This window comes from Oryctolagus cuniculus, chromosome 8 (genome assembly GCF_051225735.1).
Source record: "Oryctolagus cuniculus isolate XC-2025 breed Fujian yellow rabbit chromosome 8, ASM5122573v1, whole genome shotgun sequence".
Classification (NCBI taxonomy): Eukaryota; Metazoa; Chordata; class Mammalia; order Lagomorpha; family Leporidae; genus Oryctolagus; species Oryctolagus cuniculus.
This window is the reverse complement of record NC_142874.1, coordinates 45,906,183-45,927,015: the sequence shown is the minus strand read 5'-3', so window position 1 is coordinate 45,927,015 and position 20,833 is coordinate 45,906,183. Positions and strand designations below refer to the sequence as shown.

The window sequence follows — 20,833 nt, the reverse complement described above, 5'->3', positions numbered from 1 at the left end:
TGTTAGACTTTGATTTCCTATTTTTAGGATTTTTAGGCTTTTGTTTTTCCACTAAGATAAGGACACGGTAAAAACTAAGAACAAATTAATTGTTAGTTTAGTCTCTTCTTTCCTAGTGAAATCACAGATAACTTAAAAATCAATGATGGCGGGGCTGGTGCTGTGCCGTAGTGGGTAAAGTCACATCCTGTAGCGTCATATGGGTGCTGGTTGGAGACCTGGCTGCTCCACTTCTGATCAAACCCCCTGCTAATGTGCCTGGGAAAGCAGTGGAGGATAGCCCAGTACCTGAGCCCCTGTACCCATGTGGGAGACCTGGAAGAAGCTCCTGGCTTCGGACTGGCCTAGCTCCAGCTGGTGCAGCCGTTTGGGAAATGAGGCAGCAGATGGAAGCTTTCTCTCTCTCTCTCCCTGCCCCTTCTCTAACTCTACCTTCCACATAAATAAATCAATCTTTAAAAACAATAAAGGCAAATTGAGGGGCCAGTGTTGTACTACAGTGCCATCCATGATGGCTGCATTCTATATGAGCACCAGTTTGAGTCTCAGCTGCTCCACTTCACAGCTCTGCTTCCGATCCAGCTCTGTAATGTGCCTGGGAAGGCAGCAGAAGATGATCCAGGGACTTGGGCCCCCGCCACCCACATGGGAGACCTGGTTGGAAGTCTTGGCTCCTGGCTTTGGTCTGGCCCAGCCCAGACAGTCACAGCTATTTGGGAAGTGAATAAGCAGATGGAAGATCTCTTTCTCTCTGTCTTTTCCTCTCTGTCACTCTTCCTTTGAAATAAAGCAAAATAAAACTAAAAAAAAAAAAAGGCAAATTGAGGCACTTAAATTTGACAAAGAGATCAAGTGATGTATGTAGGTGTCTTAGGAAAGAAAGAAGAGTGCTTCCTGCAGAACTACTACTACTTACTATGTCTCTTCCTCCTGTGTGAATCACACTTAAGCGGACTGGAGTTGAGCAAAAATTCTAGCTACCCTGCTGCACAGAAATGACAAATGCTACTGAAAATATGCTATCTCTTATAGAGCTCTCACATTTCAGATTTACTCCGAATGATTAAGCAGTATGTATTTGGTTTCTATGCAATTTACCATCTCTTGCCATTCTTGAGTGGTCAATGAAATGAAAACACGAAAATTTCCTCATTTGCAAAACACTGGAGAAAGGCCCAAAACATAGTTGGTATAATAGAACTAATGAACAATTCTCATACATACACCTTGAAAAGGGAAGTAGGAAATCATTAATTCATATTCTAGTTTCACTTTTGTTCTAGGCCATTATTCTTTGGCTCTAGGAAGAAATAAAAAAAAACAACTTTGTCTTCTCTATCCAGCTCCATAGGAAATGCAGTTGTCATTGAAAGTCTTTGAAAAAACAGGAAGCCACAAGCATCAACAGAGCCTTACAGAGCTGAGGAATGGCTTTCCCCAGTAGAGCTAGAAGTCTGCAGGTGGACTCTGGGTCCTAACTTCCAAGCTCCTCCTCATAGGCCTGAATGCCCAGGTGAGGCAGGGGCACAGCATCCTGCTTCAGGATAACACAGGCCAGGCGGTCATTTCTCAACTATTGCATTTTTTTTCCTTTTTTTCTTTATAGAAGGTGAACAACTCTCATGTATTTAATATATACAGATGGAGGAATATAGCAATACTTCCCACCCCCCTCCCTCCAGCCCATGTTCCCACCCTTCCTTTTTTCTTCCAATTTTTACAATGACATGCTTTCAGTTTATTTTAAAATCATAAGCTTAATCCTCCACTAGGCAAAGAATTCAATAGTAAGAAGAAGGAAAAAAAACACAACACTGTTCCTCAACAGTAGAGACAAGGGCTGTAAACAATGACAACTTCAAAATCACAACTTGTGAAATTTCCCTGAAAATTTTCAAACTGAAACCAAGCTTATATTTTTGGAGAACTTTAGGGCAATGTGTCAGTAGTTGGGCACATAATAGTGCCTTTTGGTTTATGCATGCATGAAATCCTATGAATTAAAGCTAGGAAGAGTTGGTACTTATAAGCATTAGCTTAATCTGGGGACACAGAATTGAAAAAACATTGCTACTATTAAAACAGCTGGGGCAGGCATTTGGCCTAGTGGTTCAGGGACACCTGCAGCTCATATCAAAGGGTCTGTTCAGGTCCTGCCTTCACTTCTGATTCCAGATTCTTGCTCATGCACCCCGTGGGAGGCAGAAGGTGATGGCTCAAGTACTTGCATCCGTATTACCCACATGAAAGACATGGATTGAGTGCCTGGCACTGGCTTGGCACAGCTCCAGCTATTGCAACCATTTGGGAATGAACCAGCAGATAAGAAGTCTTTGTTTGCTTCTCTGCCTTTCAAAAAAAATAAACTAGTAAACAGGTGAACATTCTTTCAGGAATGTGAATGTTTTACACAACGTGTGGAAGTTACAGATTCGACAGGTGCTATGGCCGTGAGAGGCTTTTGTGTATATGCAGCTTCCAGAGTTCTCAGCAAAGAGACCTGCAGGAGGTAAGGCACCAGACAAAGCATTCTGAGGACCGACTGATGAGAAGGACCAAAGTTGATTCTATTTTAAAACACAATAGTTGGGCTGGCACTGTGGCATAGCAGGTTAAACCACCACCCGTGATGCCAGCATCCCATAAGGGTGCAGGGTCTGTGTCCCAGCTGCTCCACTTCCGATCCAGCTCCCTGCTAATGTACCTGGGAAAAGCAGTGGAGGATGGCTAAGTGTTTGGGCACCTGCCATAGATGTGGGAGTCCTGGACGAAGCTCCTGGCTTTGACTTGGCCCAGTGCTGGTTGTTGCTGCCATCTGGGGAACGAACAAGTAGATGGAAGATCTCTGTCTCTCCCTCTTTCTAACTCTTTCAAATAAGATATGACTCTTTGGGGAAAAAAAACACCATGAAATGGTCTGTGACAGCACCCAGTCAACAACATGTATCATCACTGCCTCGTGTTTATCTGCACGGTACTTTATACTTGATGTCACGTTTTCACAAACTGAATTATTTTCTTGCTGCACATCAGGCACTGTCCTAGGCAATCTTACCTACATTACTGAGAAATAAATGGAGTCAAACCAAGGGAGTAACCAAGGAAGAAAGAGTTAGAACAGTGGGGCTCAGACGTCCCTGCCTTTGAATTTCATCCCATACGCAGTTATGAATTACTTGTGCTATTTTCTAGCTCTACTTAGTTTCCATGAAATCAAGGACTCTGCTGAATCCATTTTCAAATCTACATCTTATTTCACCTTCTCCAGCTGGGTGGGTATTTTTTCATGCGTTAAGTCATGAGTTTAAGTCACTGGGTGACACAAAACAGGAGGAATGCATTCTCACAGTTCTAGAATGTAGACATCCAAAACCAAGGTGTGGCAGGGAGGTGCTGCCACTGAAGGATCAAGGGCAGCCTCCTGCTTGCCTCTTCCTAGCTCCTGACGGCCCCTGGTGATGCTCAGCTTTCCCTGGCACGAGACAGCACGTCAGGGAAGTCTTCACAGTATGTAAATCAGGGTGTGCATTGTGGCCATCCACAGTGGGTGAAGCCATCCCAGATGAGCATCAGCTTGCTCTACTTCCAGTCCAGTTCCCTGCTAGTGCACCTGGGAATGCAGCCAAAGTTGGCCCAAGTACTTGGCCCCTGCCACCCACATGGGAGACCCGGATGGAATTCCTGGCTCCTGGCTTTGGCCAGGTCCAGCCACGACATTGCAGTCATTGGGGAGTGAACTAGCAGACAGAAGATCAATCTCTCACTGTCTCTTTCTGTAACTCTTTCAAATAAGTAAATCTTAAAAAAATAAAAGTATATAAATCAATTTATCACTCACTCCTCTGAGGATGCATGTTAAGTCTATTTTTCCAACATATACTGAAGTTTAAAATACTAAACTACTATAAACTGGACAATTTTTTCTGCCTCAGTAAACCACAAACGTTTATTTTTACAACACAAGAAATCTGAACCACGACAGACTGACTGCAAGATAGCAAAGACTGAATCCACCTCTGTGAGCACAGCAGAACTCATTCTCAACAATATTTTTCATTCTTTTAGTTTTACAGTAGGAAGGATAAGATAATATTAATTGTTTACATGCTGAAAATAAAGGAAATCCACGAATGTATAGAGCTTTCATTTTCCAGTAAGTTCTAACAGATGGATTCCAAACACATACTACAGAGTTAAATGTATAATTTCACTCTCTAAATATGCTATAAAACATTAAAAATAGATGATAGCCCATAAAACTTACGGAGCAAATAAAACAAGAAAAGGAATTTTATAGTGGATAAACTCATAGTTAAGAGATAATAGTTACTTAACCATGTGTCTCTTTTACTATGTTAATAGGTTAAAAGTTACAACATTAAAAATAACACTTCAGAGTATCTCCTTAATTTACATCTTAATATCTTAACATAGAAGAAAAGCTTTCCCCTTTACATGAATATTTTCCTGGCCGTTTAGGAGTTTAAAGTTTTTTTTGTTTTTTTTTTTTTTTTTAGTTCTATCCCACTAATAAGAAACCTAGATATATTCACACACCGGACAAGCTAACTATTCTATTACATATTAGGCAAAAAATGCCAAAGGATAAAACTTGGCAAAGAGAAATGACAACTATTTTTGAAGGAATTTTTCTACTTAAGATACTTCTCTCTGTTGAATTCTCTTGTGGATCATTTTTGACAATATCAGATCTAACTTAGCAGCAGTTAAAATGTTATGTACTACATGATGAAAATGAAATGGTGAGCGGAGGAAATGAATCAGTTATTCCACATTATATTTTGGTTATACTTTATAATTTTCATCACAGTTACCCAAACTATTAACTCCCAGGTTCATCTGAGAATCAAACGTGGCTGGGAGGCAATATTTGACAAATGAACGTGGGATGTATGTGTGATATGGAGCAACTACTAAAATATCTTTTATAGCTAAATCATTAGAAACTGTACATTATGAATACTTTCATACAAAAAGCATACAGCCAAATATGTCTGGGTCTTCATTTGGTAGCTCATATTTGTCTTTGCTTAACACACATAATGATGTTGAGATGGTGCTGATGCTGCCTTGGGATGAAGGCCTGAGGTAGCTGGGAAACACTTAGAACATGCAGCTTCCCCAGAGTGAAGAGGAAAACCACAAAAAATGACCACGCACATTCCTTCTAAGAATAGTGGGAGTCTGTGTAAGGGAGAAGAACTAGTAGTAAAAAAGCTAAGCTGGGCATGACTGAGGGAAAGGGTATTTGAAGATACTCTTAAAAAAAAGAGCTGAGTCACAGAGAAACTAGACAGGAGGAGCTCCCCGTGGTGCAGGATCAGACACTGGATTTCTCTATCCCCCACTACAAATACATGCAGGAAAACTTACATGGCTTTGATTCTAAACCTACTAAGTTCCCTTCCCAAGTGTCTTGAGGTTGGCAACAGTTAATGGATAGAGACAAGAGGCCAGTCTATTCCTTTCTAGAAAGCTACAAAATTGCACACATGTTCAAACATATTAGTAGCATCCATATCAAAATGTGTGCTTTTATGCATTATGGGGAAATTTTCTAAATAATAATGTCCCAAGGGTTCTGAAAGATAGAAACACGGTAAGAAAATGTGTTGCATATAAAAATCCCAGGGGCTGGTGCTGTGGTATAGCGGTTAAAGTCACCATCTGTAGTGCTGGCATCCCATACGGGCACCGGTTTGAGTCCCAGCTGCTCCACTGCCCATCCAGCTCTCTGCTATGGCCTGGGAAAGCAGTGGAAGATGGCCCAAGTGCTTGAGCCCCTGCACCCACGTGGGAGACCTTGAAGAAGCTCCTGCCTCCTGGCTTTGCATTGGCTCAGCTCCGGCTGTTGCAGCCATCTGGGGAGTGAACCAGCAGATGGAAGACCTCTCTCTCTGCCTCTCCTTCTCTCTCTGTGTAACTCTGTCAAATAAATAAAAAAATCTTTAAAAAAATCCCAAAGATTCTTAATATTTTTTTCTATTTGAAATCCATTAGTATATAAAATGAATATATTTATTATTTTAATCCATATGAACAGTAGAAACTTATCAATTTTTCCATAGAAAGAGGAAAGAATGTCAGCATTTATAACTATTCTTTGCTGGAAAAGTAATACGTAAGTTTTATAACTAGGGTGGCCTAGAAAACAAAAGAGATGTCAGCTGCCTAAAGCTCTATGTTTAAAACTAAAGACAAGAGGCCAGTCTATTCCTTTCTAGAAAGCTACAAATTACACACATGTTCAAACATATTAGTATTATATGAATAAGTACATACCTAATATTTAATAAATATTGAATATAGTTATGAATAAAATACAATTTTATCTTGAAAGTTTCCACAATTTGTACAAAAAGGCACACATACATCCGATTAAAAGATACAGTGTTCTTATGAACAGAAGGAGCCCTAGGAAGATTATGGGAATTGTCGAAGTTTGCATCAGCAACAGTACTGATGTAGTTCATGAACATAAGTTATGGCCCCCTTATATATCTCTTATCACAGGCACTATAAAACTTCTAGAGTATGTGGAGTGAACCATGAGATGAAGATACCTGACACATCATAGGCATTTTGAAAATATAGTGAATAAGTGACAAACGGACAAACAAAAATAGGAGGGTTTTCCAGGGGAGGGGAAATAAGTTAAAATTGCTTACAGAATAAGTAATCACATGACATAAATAAATACCATGATTTTTACTGGCAACTATAAATGAATATCAGACAACTGTTTAATCACAATAACAATTATTCCTAAAATGAAAATTAAAGAAAAGCTTTGAGATGTTCCCTGTTAAGATATTTACACAGACTTATGCTGGAATTTAGATAATTTCATTTCCATTTGTTTTAATCACTGCTATTATAGATACTCTCAATTCTTCCTACTACTAAGTGATCATTTCATCATACATACCTGGTGAAAACTCAACTCTACTTAAACCCAAGGCCCTACCTGCACCATACCTACAGCCACACAGCTGAACATGGTTAGATGAAAACGCCAACAAGCTGATGCTGATCATTCTTATTTTAAGCTCAAGATCAGCAGATCCAAGTAAATCTTTGGGACTGCTGAGAAATCTCCCAGGCTTCACAGTCTGTTTTTCTGGTTGATTTATTATCACATGGACCTAGACAACTATTTACATCTTTCCCTTTAATTGAGAAATCAAAAGTGATTAGAAAACACCTTTGGTTAAGTATCTGGCAGCACAACAGCCAATCCACACCTGGGTGGCATAGTCTGCATTCCCTTGAGTTTCTATGGTTGACCCAAATACGTTCCTAACTACTGCTTTCTGTTCACCTTCTGTTCCCTATACTCTCTGCCTCCTCAAAAAAAACGGTACTCCTTAGGGCTGGCATTGTGACACAGCAAGTTAAACGGCCACTTGGAATGCCCACATCCCTTGTTGCAGTGCCTGGTTCAAGTCTGGGCTACTCCACACTTCTGCTCCAGCTTCTTAGAAATGCACCTGGCAGACAGCTGATGATGGCTCAAATACTTGAGTCTGTGCCACTGACATGATAGACCAGCATGAAGTCCCTGACTCCTGGCTGTGGCCTGGCCTAGCCTAGGCACAACTGTTAAGCACATTTGAGAAATGAACCAGCAGATAGGAGATATCTCCCTGCCACTCTCTCTCCTTTACCCCCTGACATTCTGCCTTTCAAATAAATACATTTTTTTTAAATTTTTTTAAACTTTTATTTAATGAATATAAATTTCCAAAGTACAGCTTATGGATTACAATGGCTTCCCCCCATAATGTCCCTCTCACCCGCAACCCTCCCCTTTCCCACTCCCTCTCTCCTTCTATTCACATCAAGATTCATTTTCATTTCTCTTTATATACAGAAGATCAGTTTAGCATACATTAAGTAAAGATTTCAACAGTTTGCTCCCACACAGAAACATAAAGTGAAAAATACTGTTTGAGTACTAGTTATAGCATTAAATCTCAATGTACAGCACAGTAAGGACAAAGATCCTACATGAGGAGTAAGTGCACAGTGATTCCTGTTGTTGACTTAACAAATTGACACTCTTGTTTATGGCATCAGTAATCACCCTAGGCTCTTGTCATGAGCTGCCAAGGCTATGGAAGCCCCCTGAGTTCACTGACTCTGATCATATTTAGACAAGGCCATGGTCAAAGTGGAAGTTCTCTCCTCCCTTCAGAGAAAGATACCTCCCTCTTTGATGACCCATTCTTTCCACTGGGATCTCACTCGTGGAGATCTTTCATTTAGGTTTTTTTTTTTTTTTTTTCCCCAGAGTGTCTTGGCGACAACTAACTGAGCACCAAAAAGGAAACCTGTTAAAGTGAAATGAACACTATGAGAAGTGACTTGATCAGCCCTCACCCTGACTGTTGATGAGCAACTTGATATGTTATCCCTCTTAGTATTTTTTTTGTTTGTTCTACTTAATACTTTTGGTTGAATATTGTAATCAATACACAATTCTTCTTAAGTGTTGAAACTTAACTGAAAAGTGATCGCTGTTAAATGTAAGAGTGGGAATAAGAGAGGGAAGTGTCGCTCCCCCTCTTCGTGGAGGAACGACACAGGACCCTGCACTGTTCTTTTGTCTGCTCGGCCCTCCCCGGGTTTGCTGCTGGTTCTTCCCGGGTTGGCTACCGTCCCTTCCACCTCCGTGGAAGGGCGGTTCCCCCTGCCACTTTCCCCACTTCCGTGGGGGAGCGGCACACAGCCGGCCAGCTCTCTCGGGGGGGGGGGGGCGGGGGGGCTGCTCAGGTGTTCCCCTAAGATGTTCCTGGTGCATGTTGTCTCTCTCCTCCTTTATAGTCCTCTTCCACCAATCCCAACTCTGCTACCCACACGCCGAGTACGCTGCTCTCCTCCAATCAGGAGCAGGATCAGCTCCTGCAGGTCATCACTCAAGTTGGCAAGAGGCAGGTGTGTAGAAGCTGTTTACTCCTTTCCCAGCACCATATTGTGGGAGAGCAGATGCATAGAATAAGTCTTAATTCGAGTAACTTAGTCTAGTCCGAGTTGCTCCCCACAGGGAAGAGATGTGCAATTCGGGACATGCTCAAGCTGACTTACCTCAAACGGTAGAGTTAGAAACATACCAGGGGATTCCAATTCAATCCCATCAAGGTGGCATGTACCAATGCCATCTCACTAGTCCCAATTTCTGTTCACAATTGATCATAATGATAGGACTAAGAACCAAAGGGATCACATAAACAAGACTAGTGTCTGCAAATACTAGCTGATAGAATAAAAAAGGAAGAGAATGATCCAACATGGGAAGTGAGATACACAGCAGACCCACAGAATGGCAGATGTCCTAAACAGCACTCTGGCCTCAGAATCAGCCCTTAAGGCATGCGGATCCGGCTAAAAAGCCCATGAGACTATTTCAGGCATGGAATAAATACATTTTTTAAAAAAGATTTATTTATTTACTTGAAAGAGTTGCACACAGAGAGAAGTATATGCAGAGAGACAGAGAGGGGTCTTCCATCTGCTGGTTCACTCCCCAGTTGGCCACAATGGTCAGAGCTGCGCTGATAAGAAGCCGGGAGCCTTGAGCTTCTTCAAGATGTTCCAGACAGGTGCAGGGGCCCAAGGTCTTAGACCATCTTCCAGTGCTTTCCCAGGCCACAGCAGAGAGCTGGATCAGAAGTGGAGCAGCTGGGACTGGAACCGGTGTCCATATGGGATGCCGGCACTGCAAGCAGCAGCCCCATCCACCATGCCACAGCATCAGCCCCAGTAAATACATTTTAAAAACTGGTGCTCCCTTGGTCTTCTGGCTCATTCCCTTTTGCCTATAAGCATCTTAGTTTCTTTAAAATATTTTTGCAACAAAGGGAAAAAACACCTTGACACCACTCTCCCAGACAACTACCACCAATTGTGGTTTTTATTTGTAGTCTATAAATACACAACTAATTATATTTAAAAAGGCAATAAGTAATCAAAACATCATTTCCTAATCACCTTACTACATTTCATTTCATGTTCTTTAGGTTATTTACATTTTCTTTATCAGTATGGGAGGAAAAACATACAATCTTTTCTCATCCTGCATTCAGTAACATTGCATTGGTAGCTTGAACTTGGCTGGGTAGGAGTATTTACACTCTAGAAATCAGTAAACAGTAAAAATCAGGGCCTTTCTTTCCTTGCAGAGGGCTAGTTCTTAAACATTTACCATTATAAACACAGCCAATTACCTGTCCAATTCTACTGCTATATCCCAGCACCTGGTACAGCAGCTGGCATATACCAGTAGCAGGCAAACACACACACACACACACACACACACACACACACAGCTAAAGGAATGAAAGCCTGAATGTCTGAACATTTGCTAGCCAAACTACAAGGAAAAGGAGGAGTCTATAGAATTATAATGCATTTTCACTTGATATGTCACGTTTAGTTTATATGATACTTTCCCTATTAAATAATATCCTACTAATTCAAACACATGTCTCATAAAATAATGATTTGATTTAGCTACAACTGGCATTCTTGCAACAATTGGACTTGTCAGCTGATACATTCATGCTGCAGAGTTACATTTAGTTTCATATTTCTGTAAATTTATCAAAAGGTTTATTTCTTAAAAGCATGTCTTTATGGTTAAAGATCAGTAACAAATATTACTGAAGAGAACTTTTAAAACTTTTATAACGATTCACCTTTGAACTGTTAGAAACTGTAAGCACAGATAATAAATGCAACACTAACCCACAACAAATAAAATTAACACTTTTCAAAGACAAGAAATTGTAAATGGTCCTCTTAATTACTTGTTTAAATGACCGAGGACTATTTTTTTATTACCGACTATAGGGAATAAGGCATACTAAAATGAGATAAAACAAGATAGATAATTTTCCACAAAATGGAAACATTTCACGATTTAGCGGGCTACAGTCCAACATTGTTTATCTTGTTGAGTATTAAGCAGGTTTATAGAAATCCATTAAGACACACACACACACACAAAAAAAAAAAAAAAAAAAAAAGAGGAGAGACCACTTTCAACTCACTTAGGTCCTGAAACACTTCAAATTTTTAATAAGTCCATATCATCCCATGTACATTTTGATGAAAACAGTTTTAAGGCATTTACTACTATATTTGAAAGGAAGTTTATCTGGTACACGACAACGAATGACATTTTGTGCAGAGAAAACACATACTTTTAAGATACTTTGGTATGGGGACCAGCACTGCGGCAAAGCAGGAAAAGCCGCCGCCTGCAGCGCAGGCATCCCATATGGGCGCTGGTTTGAGTTTCGGCTGCTCCTCTTCTGATGCAGCTCTCTGTTATGCCTGGGAAAGCAGTAGAAGATGGCCCAAGTCCTTGGGCCCTGCACCCATGGGAGAGACCAGGGACTTCAGATTGGGGCAGATCTGGCCTCTGCAGCCATCTGGGGAGTCAACCAGTGGATGGAAGACCTCTACCCAGTCCCCCCAACCCCCGACTCTGCCTCTCTGTAATTCTGCTTTTCAAATAAATAAAATAAATCTTTTTAAAAGATACTATGGTATGGTCTCTAATATATCTTGTATTGATCAAAAAGTCTTTTTTGATGAACATTTTATACACTAAAAACAACTAATTTTAAATTTGGCAAAAAGCTAAAACCCTTGTGGAATCTGAGGACAAGCCCCTGAGCTGGATACTACTGGCCCTACTTTAGAAACAATGACAGACCTCTGAACGTGGGCAGCTTGCCCACCACTCCAGTTAGGAAGGCGGTGAAATGGACCCTGTGTTCGACTCTGAACTCTCTCACCCAGAGAACGGACCATGCTGAGCTTCTTCAGATGTCATTTAAAAGACTGTATTTGCTTACAAGTTTGCTTTCCCCTTGCCCACGACAGCTCAGCTTTCCCCTTCCTGTGTGCATTCTGTCTTGCAAAGAAAGGCAAACACAACCCCAGGCGAAGCAATTCTCTAAGTTCAACAGGGAACACGGAGATCCCTAAATCCCTCAATCCTCTCTTGCTAGCACAAACTCGTGCGTTTTATGAAAATGGCTATTATGACCTGTGCATGACATCTTTTCTAGGAAGCTGGCGATGGAGGGGTCTTATGGACAGAGGCTGTGAACGTTCCAATTTGCATTTGAAAGAGAAGGTGTGTTTTATTATCGCAGGAAGAACTTGCACTGCAATTCCCAAGGAGACTGAGGAAGCACAGACCCTACTGAGAGCGACTAAGGAGACTAAGGACGGAGTCTGTTAAAGGAAAGAGCGGGAGGCCTATAAGGGGGGAAAAAGATCTTCTGGAGTACTCTGCTCTCGCCTGCTTGAGGTGGAAACGAAGGAGAAGTGCAAGTGTGGCACGAGGGAGAGGAGGTGTCCACCTTTCCACACTTCACCAGAAATCAGCAATTTCTGAGGCAAGTGCACCATTTTTAGCTCAGGATTAAACCTGACCGTTTTGTAGGTCTGGGAAAAAGATGGTCAATCTTCCTGGCCTGTAACCAGGCCTAAAACACAAGTCCTTCTTGCTTAGGGAGTTTTATTCACTATCAGTCATGGGAAAGGTGTGTATTTACACTGCCTTTTTTTTTTTTTTTTTTTTTTTTACCAGTAAATGGCCTACTTGGCATAAAATTGTATTTTTCCATTTCCATTTTGTAATTTACACGGTTTCAAATATTGACTACCTAACACCTCCATTTAACAGAGTCCTTAAATAAAATACTATCAGACTACATGCATATCCGAGTTGGAAACACAACTCTGATGTGTGGTTCAGAATCACCTGCAAACAGTTTCCCACCTGTCTAGAAAGGCGAACTCCAGGTAGAAATATCCAATGTCCACATGGGTCTGCACTGAAAACTAAATATCTGGCTTCCAAGAATCTGGAAGATTTTAAAGGGAAAATTAAAATCTGAAGCCCTTCATTACAACCTATCTATTACCCAAACTAAACTATGCCTATTTCTGATAACATAAATTAACATTATTTTCACAACCAAGAAAACATATCTAATAGTTACATATGCATCTTTGTCTTTTTTTTTTAATTTATTTGACAGGTAGAGTTATAGACAGTGCAAGAGAGACAGAAAGGTCTTCCCTCCGTTGGTTCACCCCCCCAAATGGCCATAACGGCTGGCACTGCACCGATCTGAAGCCAGGAGCAGGTGCTTCCTCCTGGTCTCCCATGCAGGTGCAGGGCCCAAGGACCTGGGCCATCCTCCACTGCACTCCCGGGCCACAGCAGAGAGCTGGACTGGAAGAGGAGCAACCAGGACAGAATCCGGCGCCCCATATGGGATGCCGGCACCACAGGCGGAAGATTAACCAAGTGAGCCACGGCGCCAGCCCCTACATATGCATCTTTAACATGGTAAATACTTTGAGAGTTTTATGCCATCAAAATGATGTAAAATCTCTACAGTGCAAAATCCCAATACTGAAAACACATTCTGCAAATATTAAAAGCACAGAATTGTCATTTATTGTGTAATGTTGCACACTCTTGATTATCTGTAATACTGGCAAATGGAAGTTTTAAATAACCAGTGTTTTGACAGTATCAAAGTTGCTATGAGAATTTATTTTTAAAAACCAGCTTTTGCAGTATGTCATAGGACCAGAATAGTTTGGGCCAGCACTCCATCTCCTCCTACATTGAGGGCTCCCTGTTCAGCCACTTTCATATGCCAATTATCTACATAGTCCAGTAGGGTCTTCTGGGGTAGACTGCACCCAGCACTTGGTTACAATTATTCCATGGCAAACCACAGCATTCAGGGTGGTTTGAAGCTGTCACTGTGCCCATGCCCACCTGTCACGCACAATGATCTATGGTGTCATCTCCAAGCTACCATGTTAAGTTTCTTAGTATTCCTGACTATCCAACTCCTAAATTAAGCTTGAGGAAGATAAAAATAAACTCTCCTGGAAAACTCTGAGGCTCCCATCTCTTTCTAACCAGTAAGTAATGTTCCTTCACCATGCTATCAGAAAGGAAGGTGCTGCGACACCTTTGGAATATTTTTCTTTATGCATCTTATAAAGATACGCATGTTTGTATATATAACTGTGAAAATCAGACTTTTTTAGATTTTTCAATTATCAACACACTTCATTTGGCAAATGCTCTAAGGGAACTGAAGTATTTGTGAGTAACAGAATAAAACACGGCTTACCTTGACTGGCATTACATACTCTACACCATGGTCCTCAGTATTCTATTAGAACATGTACAAGAAAGTCTCCAACCAAAGAAGACTTTCGGGATCCACCTTTAGGAGTCTTACACAAATACACTTCCATAATAAAACTAAAGCTTCCTAGTGTTACCATGTGCGCTTCAGGTTGTATTCTATGACAGTAAGTTCCTAAATTTATGAAAAAGGGTAAACAGTTTCTGTCATGCCAACAGTAATGTAAATTCTTATTGCACGTATGAAAGCAGTCTTATGACATATACTTTCGAAAATTCTTATTTGTTGCCTTTTAGTTCCCCCTTTTGAAATCCATCTTAAAAAGTCAAAATTCAGGTAATAATTTATATACAAATACAGTATAGGAATTACATGAAAAAAATACCATCAACTTAAATGGTTAAGAAAATATATACATTATGAAACATGACTTTTTTCTGCAGCTAAAAGTTTCCATATTGAAAATGTTTATGATAGCCTATGTGAAAAATCAAGAAGCAACTGTAACATAAAATACAATCGAGGCCCACTCCATGGCACAGGTTAATCCTCTGCCTATGGCACTGGCATCCCATATGGGCGCTGGTTCTAGTTCCGGTTGCTCCTCTTCCAATCCAGCTCTCTGCAATTGCCTGGGAAAGCGGTAGAAAATGGCCTAAGTGCTTGGGCCCTTGCACCCACATGGGAGACCAGGAAGAAGCTCCTGTCTCCTGGCTTTGCATAGGCACAGCTCTGGCCATTGCAGCCATTTGTGGAGTGAACCAATGGAAGGAAGACCTTTCTCTCTGTCTCTCCCTCTCACTGTCTGTAACTCTAACTCTCAAATAAATAAAGTCTTAAAAAAAAAAAACCAACCCAATCAATTATATTCAATGTGTAGTGTTAGTGCACATACACAAACACAAAAGGTCAGAAAGAAGTATGTAAAATATTCATAGTAGTCATTTATTTAGTGTGATGGAATAACTTTTGTTTGCCTATGCTTTAGATATTTTTGCATAGTTATTTATTCTGTAAAATTATAAAGTACAGTTCTATATTTACATGGGACACACTTATTCTCTTTATTCCCTGTGTATTATTTAAGGTGGAAGTGAGACTATTTACTTGTTGAGAAGCCATAACCCATGTTAAGGTAGCTTTAATTGTCAGTATATAAATTCCTATACTTTAGTGATGTAGCCCAAGTTTGTGTAGAATCTAGGGAGAACATGCTAGTTTAGCCATTTCTATAAAAGTGACGGGATGGAGACACTGGTATAATTTAAGATGCTACTTAGAATTCTGAGATATAAGACTCAACAGGTATCTGTAAAATTCTCCCTTTTCAAGAAACACATTTTTATAATCATAATTATGCTTAGCATTATACAGGCTTTTGATCTCTTTGTGGATATGATTCTAACTGGATATTCTGTGTTTATGCTTTTATTATTTTATAAAGCACACATTCTGGATTCTAATATTCCATTTAAAAACTAAGTGTCCTCCATTAGTATATTTGTGTAGGAAAAATCATAGCCTTATTAGTACTTAGAAATGCATTGACCCAAGACTCTAGAAATTCAATCCATATATTAGAAATATTTCTATAAAAGACAAGCTGAATAGAAAAAAAACTTTCAAATTTTGTAGTTATAAAAATTAAAGCTTGGACTGGCATTATGGCATAGCCAGTAAGTTAGGCTGCTTCCTGAAATGCCAGCAACCCAAATGGGCACCAGTTTGTTTTCTGGCTTCTCCATTTCTGATCCAGCTCCCTGCTAATGGCCTAGAAAAGCAGCAGCAGATGATCCATGTGTTTGACCCCTTACCAACCACATAGGAGACCCAGATGAAGCTCCTGGCTCCTGACTCTGGCCTGGCCCAGTCCCAGTCATTGTGGCCATTTGGGGAGTGAACCAGCAGATGGAAGATTGATCTCTGTCTCCCTCCCTCCTTCCTTCTGTAATTCTGCCTTTCAACCAAATAACTAAATCTTTTGTTAAAAATAAATTATACCATCTTACTACTTTTTTTCACAACTGAAGTATCCCAAGTAAATATAACTGAACCATACTGCTTTGTACTCATTGGAACAACTTCAAAGATTCAGAACTTGCTACGGTTTGAACAAGATTTGACTCCCCACTCATGTAGATGTTTAAATCTAAAAGTCATAAGTCAACAGCGTGAAACAGGGTAGAAGCTTGACCCAATTAGGATGCCTGAAAGTGAGACTTATGGGAAGTGATTGGATTGAATTACAAGGTGCTCCATGGGGCAGCCCTGAGGGCCTTGTAAAGAGAGAACACATGGAGGAGCGTGTGCCCTGTCTCCCCTCTGCTCCTGGTTCACCCCATGATCCACCACCCTCATCAGATGCCAGACTGGTGGGACTGCTGATCATGGGCTGTGAATCTCCAAAGCTGGGGGTGGAGATAACCTTGTCCTTTCTAAGACAGCTTCTCTCAGGTGTGTAAGTGACAGTGAGGGAAAGCTGACAAATACATAAGCTACACAAAAAGAAAAATGAATCGGCATGGTCAGAATGATCAAGCAGAAAGGGAGTGTGAGGATTCAAAGATGATAAACACTGAAGCAACCCAAAATGATCTCAAAATACACTCTTAATCATCTAGGCATTATTTTAAATTGATATACAAATGAAAGAGATACTACAGTAAAATAAATCGAAAACCTGGTAGCTTTGCAAGAAAAGTTAATAAAGAAAAAAAAAGAAATTAAGTCCACCTCAATTTTTTCAAAAAATGGCTTCAAGCTTTTCTAAACATCATGTAATCTAAAAACATCTGCAATCTGTTTTGATTTCACAAATTTTTCACCTCTGACCTCTACATGGTTCTATTAAAAACAAATCCAAATCCCAGTGCAAGTGACAAGCAGCTGGTGAGACCACCACAACCACGTCATCTTCCTATGTGTCCCATTATTAACCAGATAAGAGAGCATGAGCCGGAGAAAGATTAGCCATCTCTAAGTGGATAAAGAACCATGCCACTTTTTTTTATTTTACATCCAAGTGGGATCATGCAATATGTGTCTTTGTGTCTGTCTTAATTCATTTGGTATAATATCCTTGAGATTCATTCATGTTGTCACAAATGGCAAGATTTCCTTCTTTTAAGGCTAAAAATAGTCCATTGTCCACACATATGTGTGCATGTGTATACAGATACATATATGAATACACAGATATACTCATATGCAGACATCCACCACATTTTCTTTACCCATTTGTTCATCAATGGGTACACGGTTTCTGTATCTTGGGAACTATAAATACTACTGCAAAATTACGGAATCAGGAAGTAAAATGGTAGTTGGCCTGGCTGAGCAGTGGGGGAATGGTGAGATGTTGGTGAAAGGGTATACAGTATCAGAATGGAGGATACTTAAGTTCCGGTAGATCTAATGAACAGGGAGGTGATTGTAAATGATAATTGTATCCTTGGCATTTGCTAAGAGAATAGATCTGAGAGTTCTTATCACAAAAAAGACTATGAGGTGACAGATATGCAAATTCGCTTGCAATTGTGGTACCCATGTCGCGATGTGTATGTATAGCTAGTGTCATATCGTACACCTTAAATGTATAGAATTTTTATTTGTCAATTAGATCTCAATGAAGCTGGGGGGAGGGAGCAAGGGAAGAACCACCCTTCTTGCCTTAATAGCTATTGTACAGGTCCTTGTTATTGCTGGTGTTAAGTGTCACAGGACAGCAAATGAGACATAACAAATTATCTGACAAAAGCCAAACACTACTTAACCAATTACATGGGTACGAGAGAGAAAACCAGTATTATGTTGCAAAAATATGTACAAATACTTTGTATAAGCTTATTTTTTTTTGACAGGCAGAGTGGACAGTGAGAGAGAGAGACAGAGAGAAAGGTCTTCCTTTGCCGTTGGTTCACCCTCCAATGGCAGCCGCGCTGCGGCCAGCGCACCGCGCTGATCCGATGGCAGGAGCCAGGTGCTTCTCCTGGTCTCCCATGGGGTGCAGGGCCCAAGCACTTGGGCCATCCTCCACTGCACTCCCTGGCCATAGCAGAGAGCTGGCCTGGAAGAGGGGCAACCGGGACAGAATCCGGCGCCCTGACCGGGACTAGAACCTGGTGTGCCGGCGCCACTAGGCAGAGGATTAGCCTAGTGAGCCACGGCGCCGGCCCTAAGCTTTTATATAAGCAAAAATTCATTAAAACAATTCCTAATTTACATATTACACATCTGTTGCTGTAATGAAGTAAGGTGTACAGCACTGTGTATGTGTATATGGTGAGGTGGGTGTAAGAATGAACGGAGAGTTTTGTCATACAAAGATCTTAGTTCTGCTACCAAATCGCTTTTTAATTATCAATAACACATCTTAGGTCTTGGTATCCAATTCATAAAACAATAGTATTCCTATATCACACATTACAATTCACCAAAATTGGGTGAAAAACAAGCAGACTAGCACTGCAAAGCAGCTCCATCACCTCTGTGTGTGCTTGCATGTGTACATGGATGTATGTGTTTGTAACTAGTGTGTGTGCGGGCATGTGTGCAAAGATGTATGTTTGTAACTAGTGTGTGTGCGGACATGTATGCATGGATATATGTGTTTGTAACTAGTGTGTGTGCATGCATGTGTGCAAGGGTGTGTTTGTAACTAGTGTGTGTGGGCATGTGTGCATGGATGTGTTTGTAACTAGTGTGTGTGTGGGCATGTGTGCATGGATGTGTTTGTAACTAGTGTGTGTGTGGGCATGTGTGCATGGATGTGTTTGTAACTAGTGTGTGTGTGGGCATGTGTGCATGGATGTGTTTGTAACTAGTGTGTGTGTGGGCATGTGTGCATGGATATGTTTGTAACTAGTGTGTGTGTGGGCATGTGTGCATGGAGGTATGTGTTCATAACTACATTCTTTTCTATCTTTAGTACTTGGACCCTATTGTTTACCTCAACACATGGGTAAGTTGTAGACCAGTGAGTAAAAGATGGCTGGACTTGAGGCTACCATGAGCTCATAACAGATACCTTGCAATAACTTTACATGAAATCTGGGTTTCTCTCATGATAGTAAAAGTGGATGTCTCGCATATGTGATTGTCATCTATCAAGTGGTTAGCACGTAAAGCAGATCTAAACAAGGATTTACTCACTAGGGAGAGAAAACTCAGACTCATACTACAGGTTTTAAGTACGCAAGCTGGTAGAAAATGGCAAAGAAAAAATTTTCCCAATGTTGTATCAACAAAACCACACCCTACGTAATCAAACAATCGAAAATCATTTACTACATTCAAAGATGGATCCTTACAGTACATGTTATCTGAGATCTTATTTTGCTCATTAAGTTAGAGACATATATACACATGCATGTACTAGTTTGCCAGCATTTATTAAGATAGTATAAGTTTTAGTTTTGATTATTTTGTTCTTTGAATTATACCACTGCGTGGACAAATAAGTTTTTTTTTTTTAAAGATTTATTTGAAAGTCAGAGTTATGTAGAGAGAGGAGAGGCAGAGAGAGAGAGAGAGGAGAGGCAGAGAGGTCTTCCATCTGATGGTTCACTCCCCAGATGGCCGCAACAGCCAGAGCTGTGCTGATCTGAAGCCAGGAGCCAGGAGCTTCTTCCGGGTCTCCCATACGGGTGCAGGGGCCCAAGAACTTGGGCCATTTTCTACTGCTTTCCCAGGCCATAGTAGAGCTATGGATTGGAAGAGGAGCAGCTAGGACCAGAACCGGTGCCCATATGGAATGCCAGTGCTTCAGGCCAGGGCATTAACCCACTGAGCCACAGCGCCGGCCCCAGACAAATAAGTTTAAATCCTCAAAAACAGATGTAATCTCTATATTACAATTAAATTTCAATGAGAATTTAAGCCAGTAAGAAGCTCATGGGACCCAGGTTGGAGGAGAATCTAGTGCTGAAATGTTCCATTTTTTCAAATGTAACTTTCTCACAGCATTTTATAAGCTTTACATAAAATTTCAAGTTGACAATATGAATATTCCAAGATGAGAGAGTTCTTTAGGGGACAGAATTAAAGAGAAAGTTATACACAGCTAGAAGTGGTACAGGCAAGTGCTCTGTCTAAGTTATACAAGTTTCATGTGTTTCATAGATACAGATTTAGGAATATAGTTATATTTCTCCCCACTACCCTCCCTCTCACCCAAGCTCCAACAGGCAACTGGTTTATTTCTATATGATATTTTATTTTTATTGTTTCATTGGCAGCTGTCAATCTTTCAAAGATGTGATACTCAAGCTTTTTTTATTTTTTCCCCGCTCCTCCAGGGTTTGAAGGATTTGAACACCAATTATTTATGTAATACACAGATATAAGCAATTTATTAAGAACAAGGTCTGGGGGCTGGCTCCATGGCGTAGTAGGTAAAGCCTGCAGTTCCAGCATCCCACATGGGTGCCTGTTAGAGTCCCAGCTGCTTCTGTTCGATCCAGCTCCCTGCTATGGCCTGGGAAAGCAATGGAAGATGGCCCAAGTGCTTGGGCCCTTGAACCCATGTGGGAGACCTGGAAGAAACTCCTGGTTCCTGGCTTTGGACTGACCCAGCTCTGGCCTTTGCAGCCATCTGGAGAGTGACGCAGATGGAA

At 40.8% G+C, this 20,833-nt stretch overlaps 1 protein-coding gene across 19 annotated transcripts in view; it reads right to left on the bottom strand.

The window, feature by feature from the left end:
- Positions 1-20,833, bottom strand: part of NR3C2 (nuclear receptor subfamily 3 group C member 2) — a 375,513-nt gene that overhangs the window by 234,478 nt on the left and 120,202 nt on the right. Inside the window, exon 3 of one of the 19 annotated variants that reach the window (XM_089302390.1) lies at positions 9,550-9,682. The exons of the other annotated variants lie outside the window; for them this stretch is intronic. Coding sequence (XP_089158516.1) covers positions 9,565-9,682 — 118 coding nt within the window. The 3' untranslated portion in view covers positions 9,550-9,564. Of the gene's footprint in view, positions 1-9,549; positions 9,683-20,833 lie in introns of those variants that run through there. 19 annotated transcript variants of the gene reach the window in all.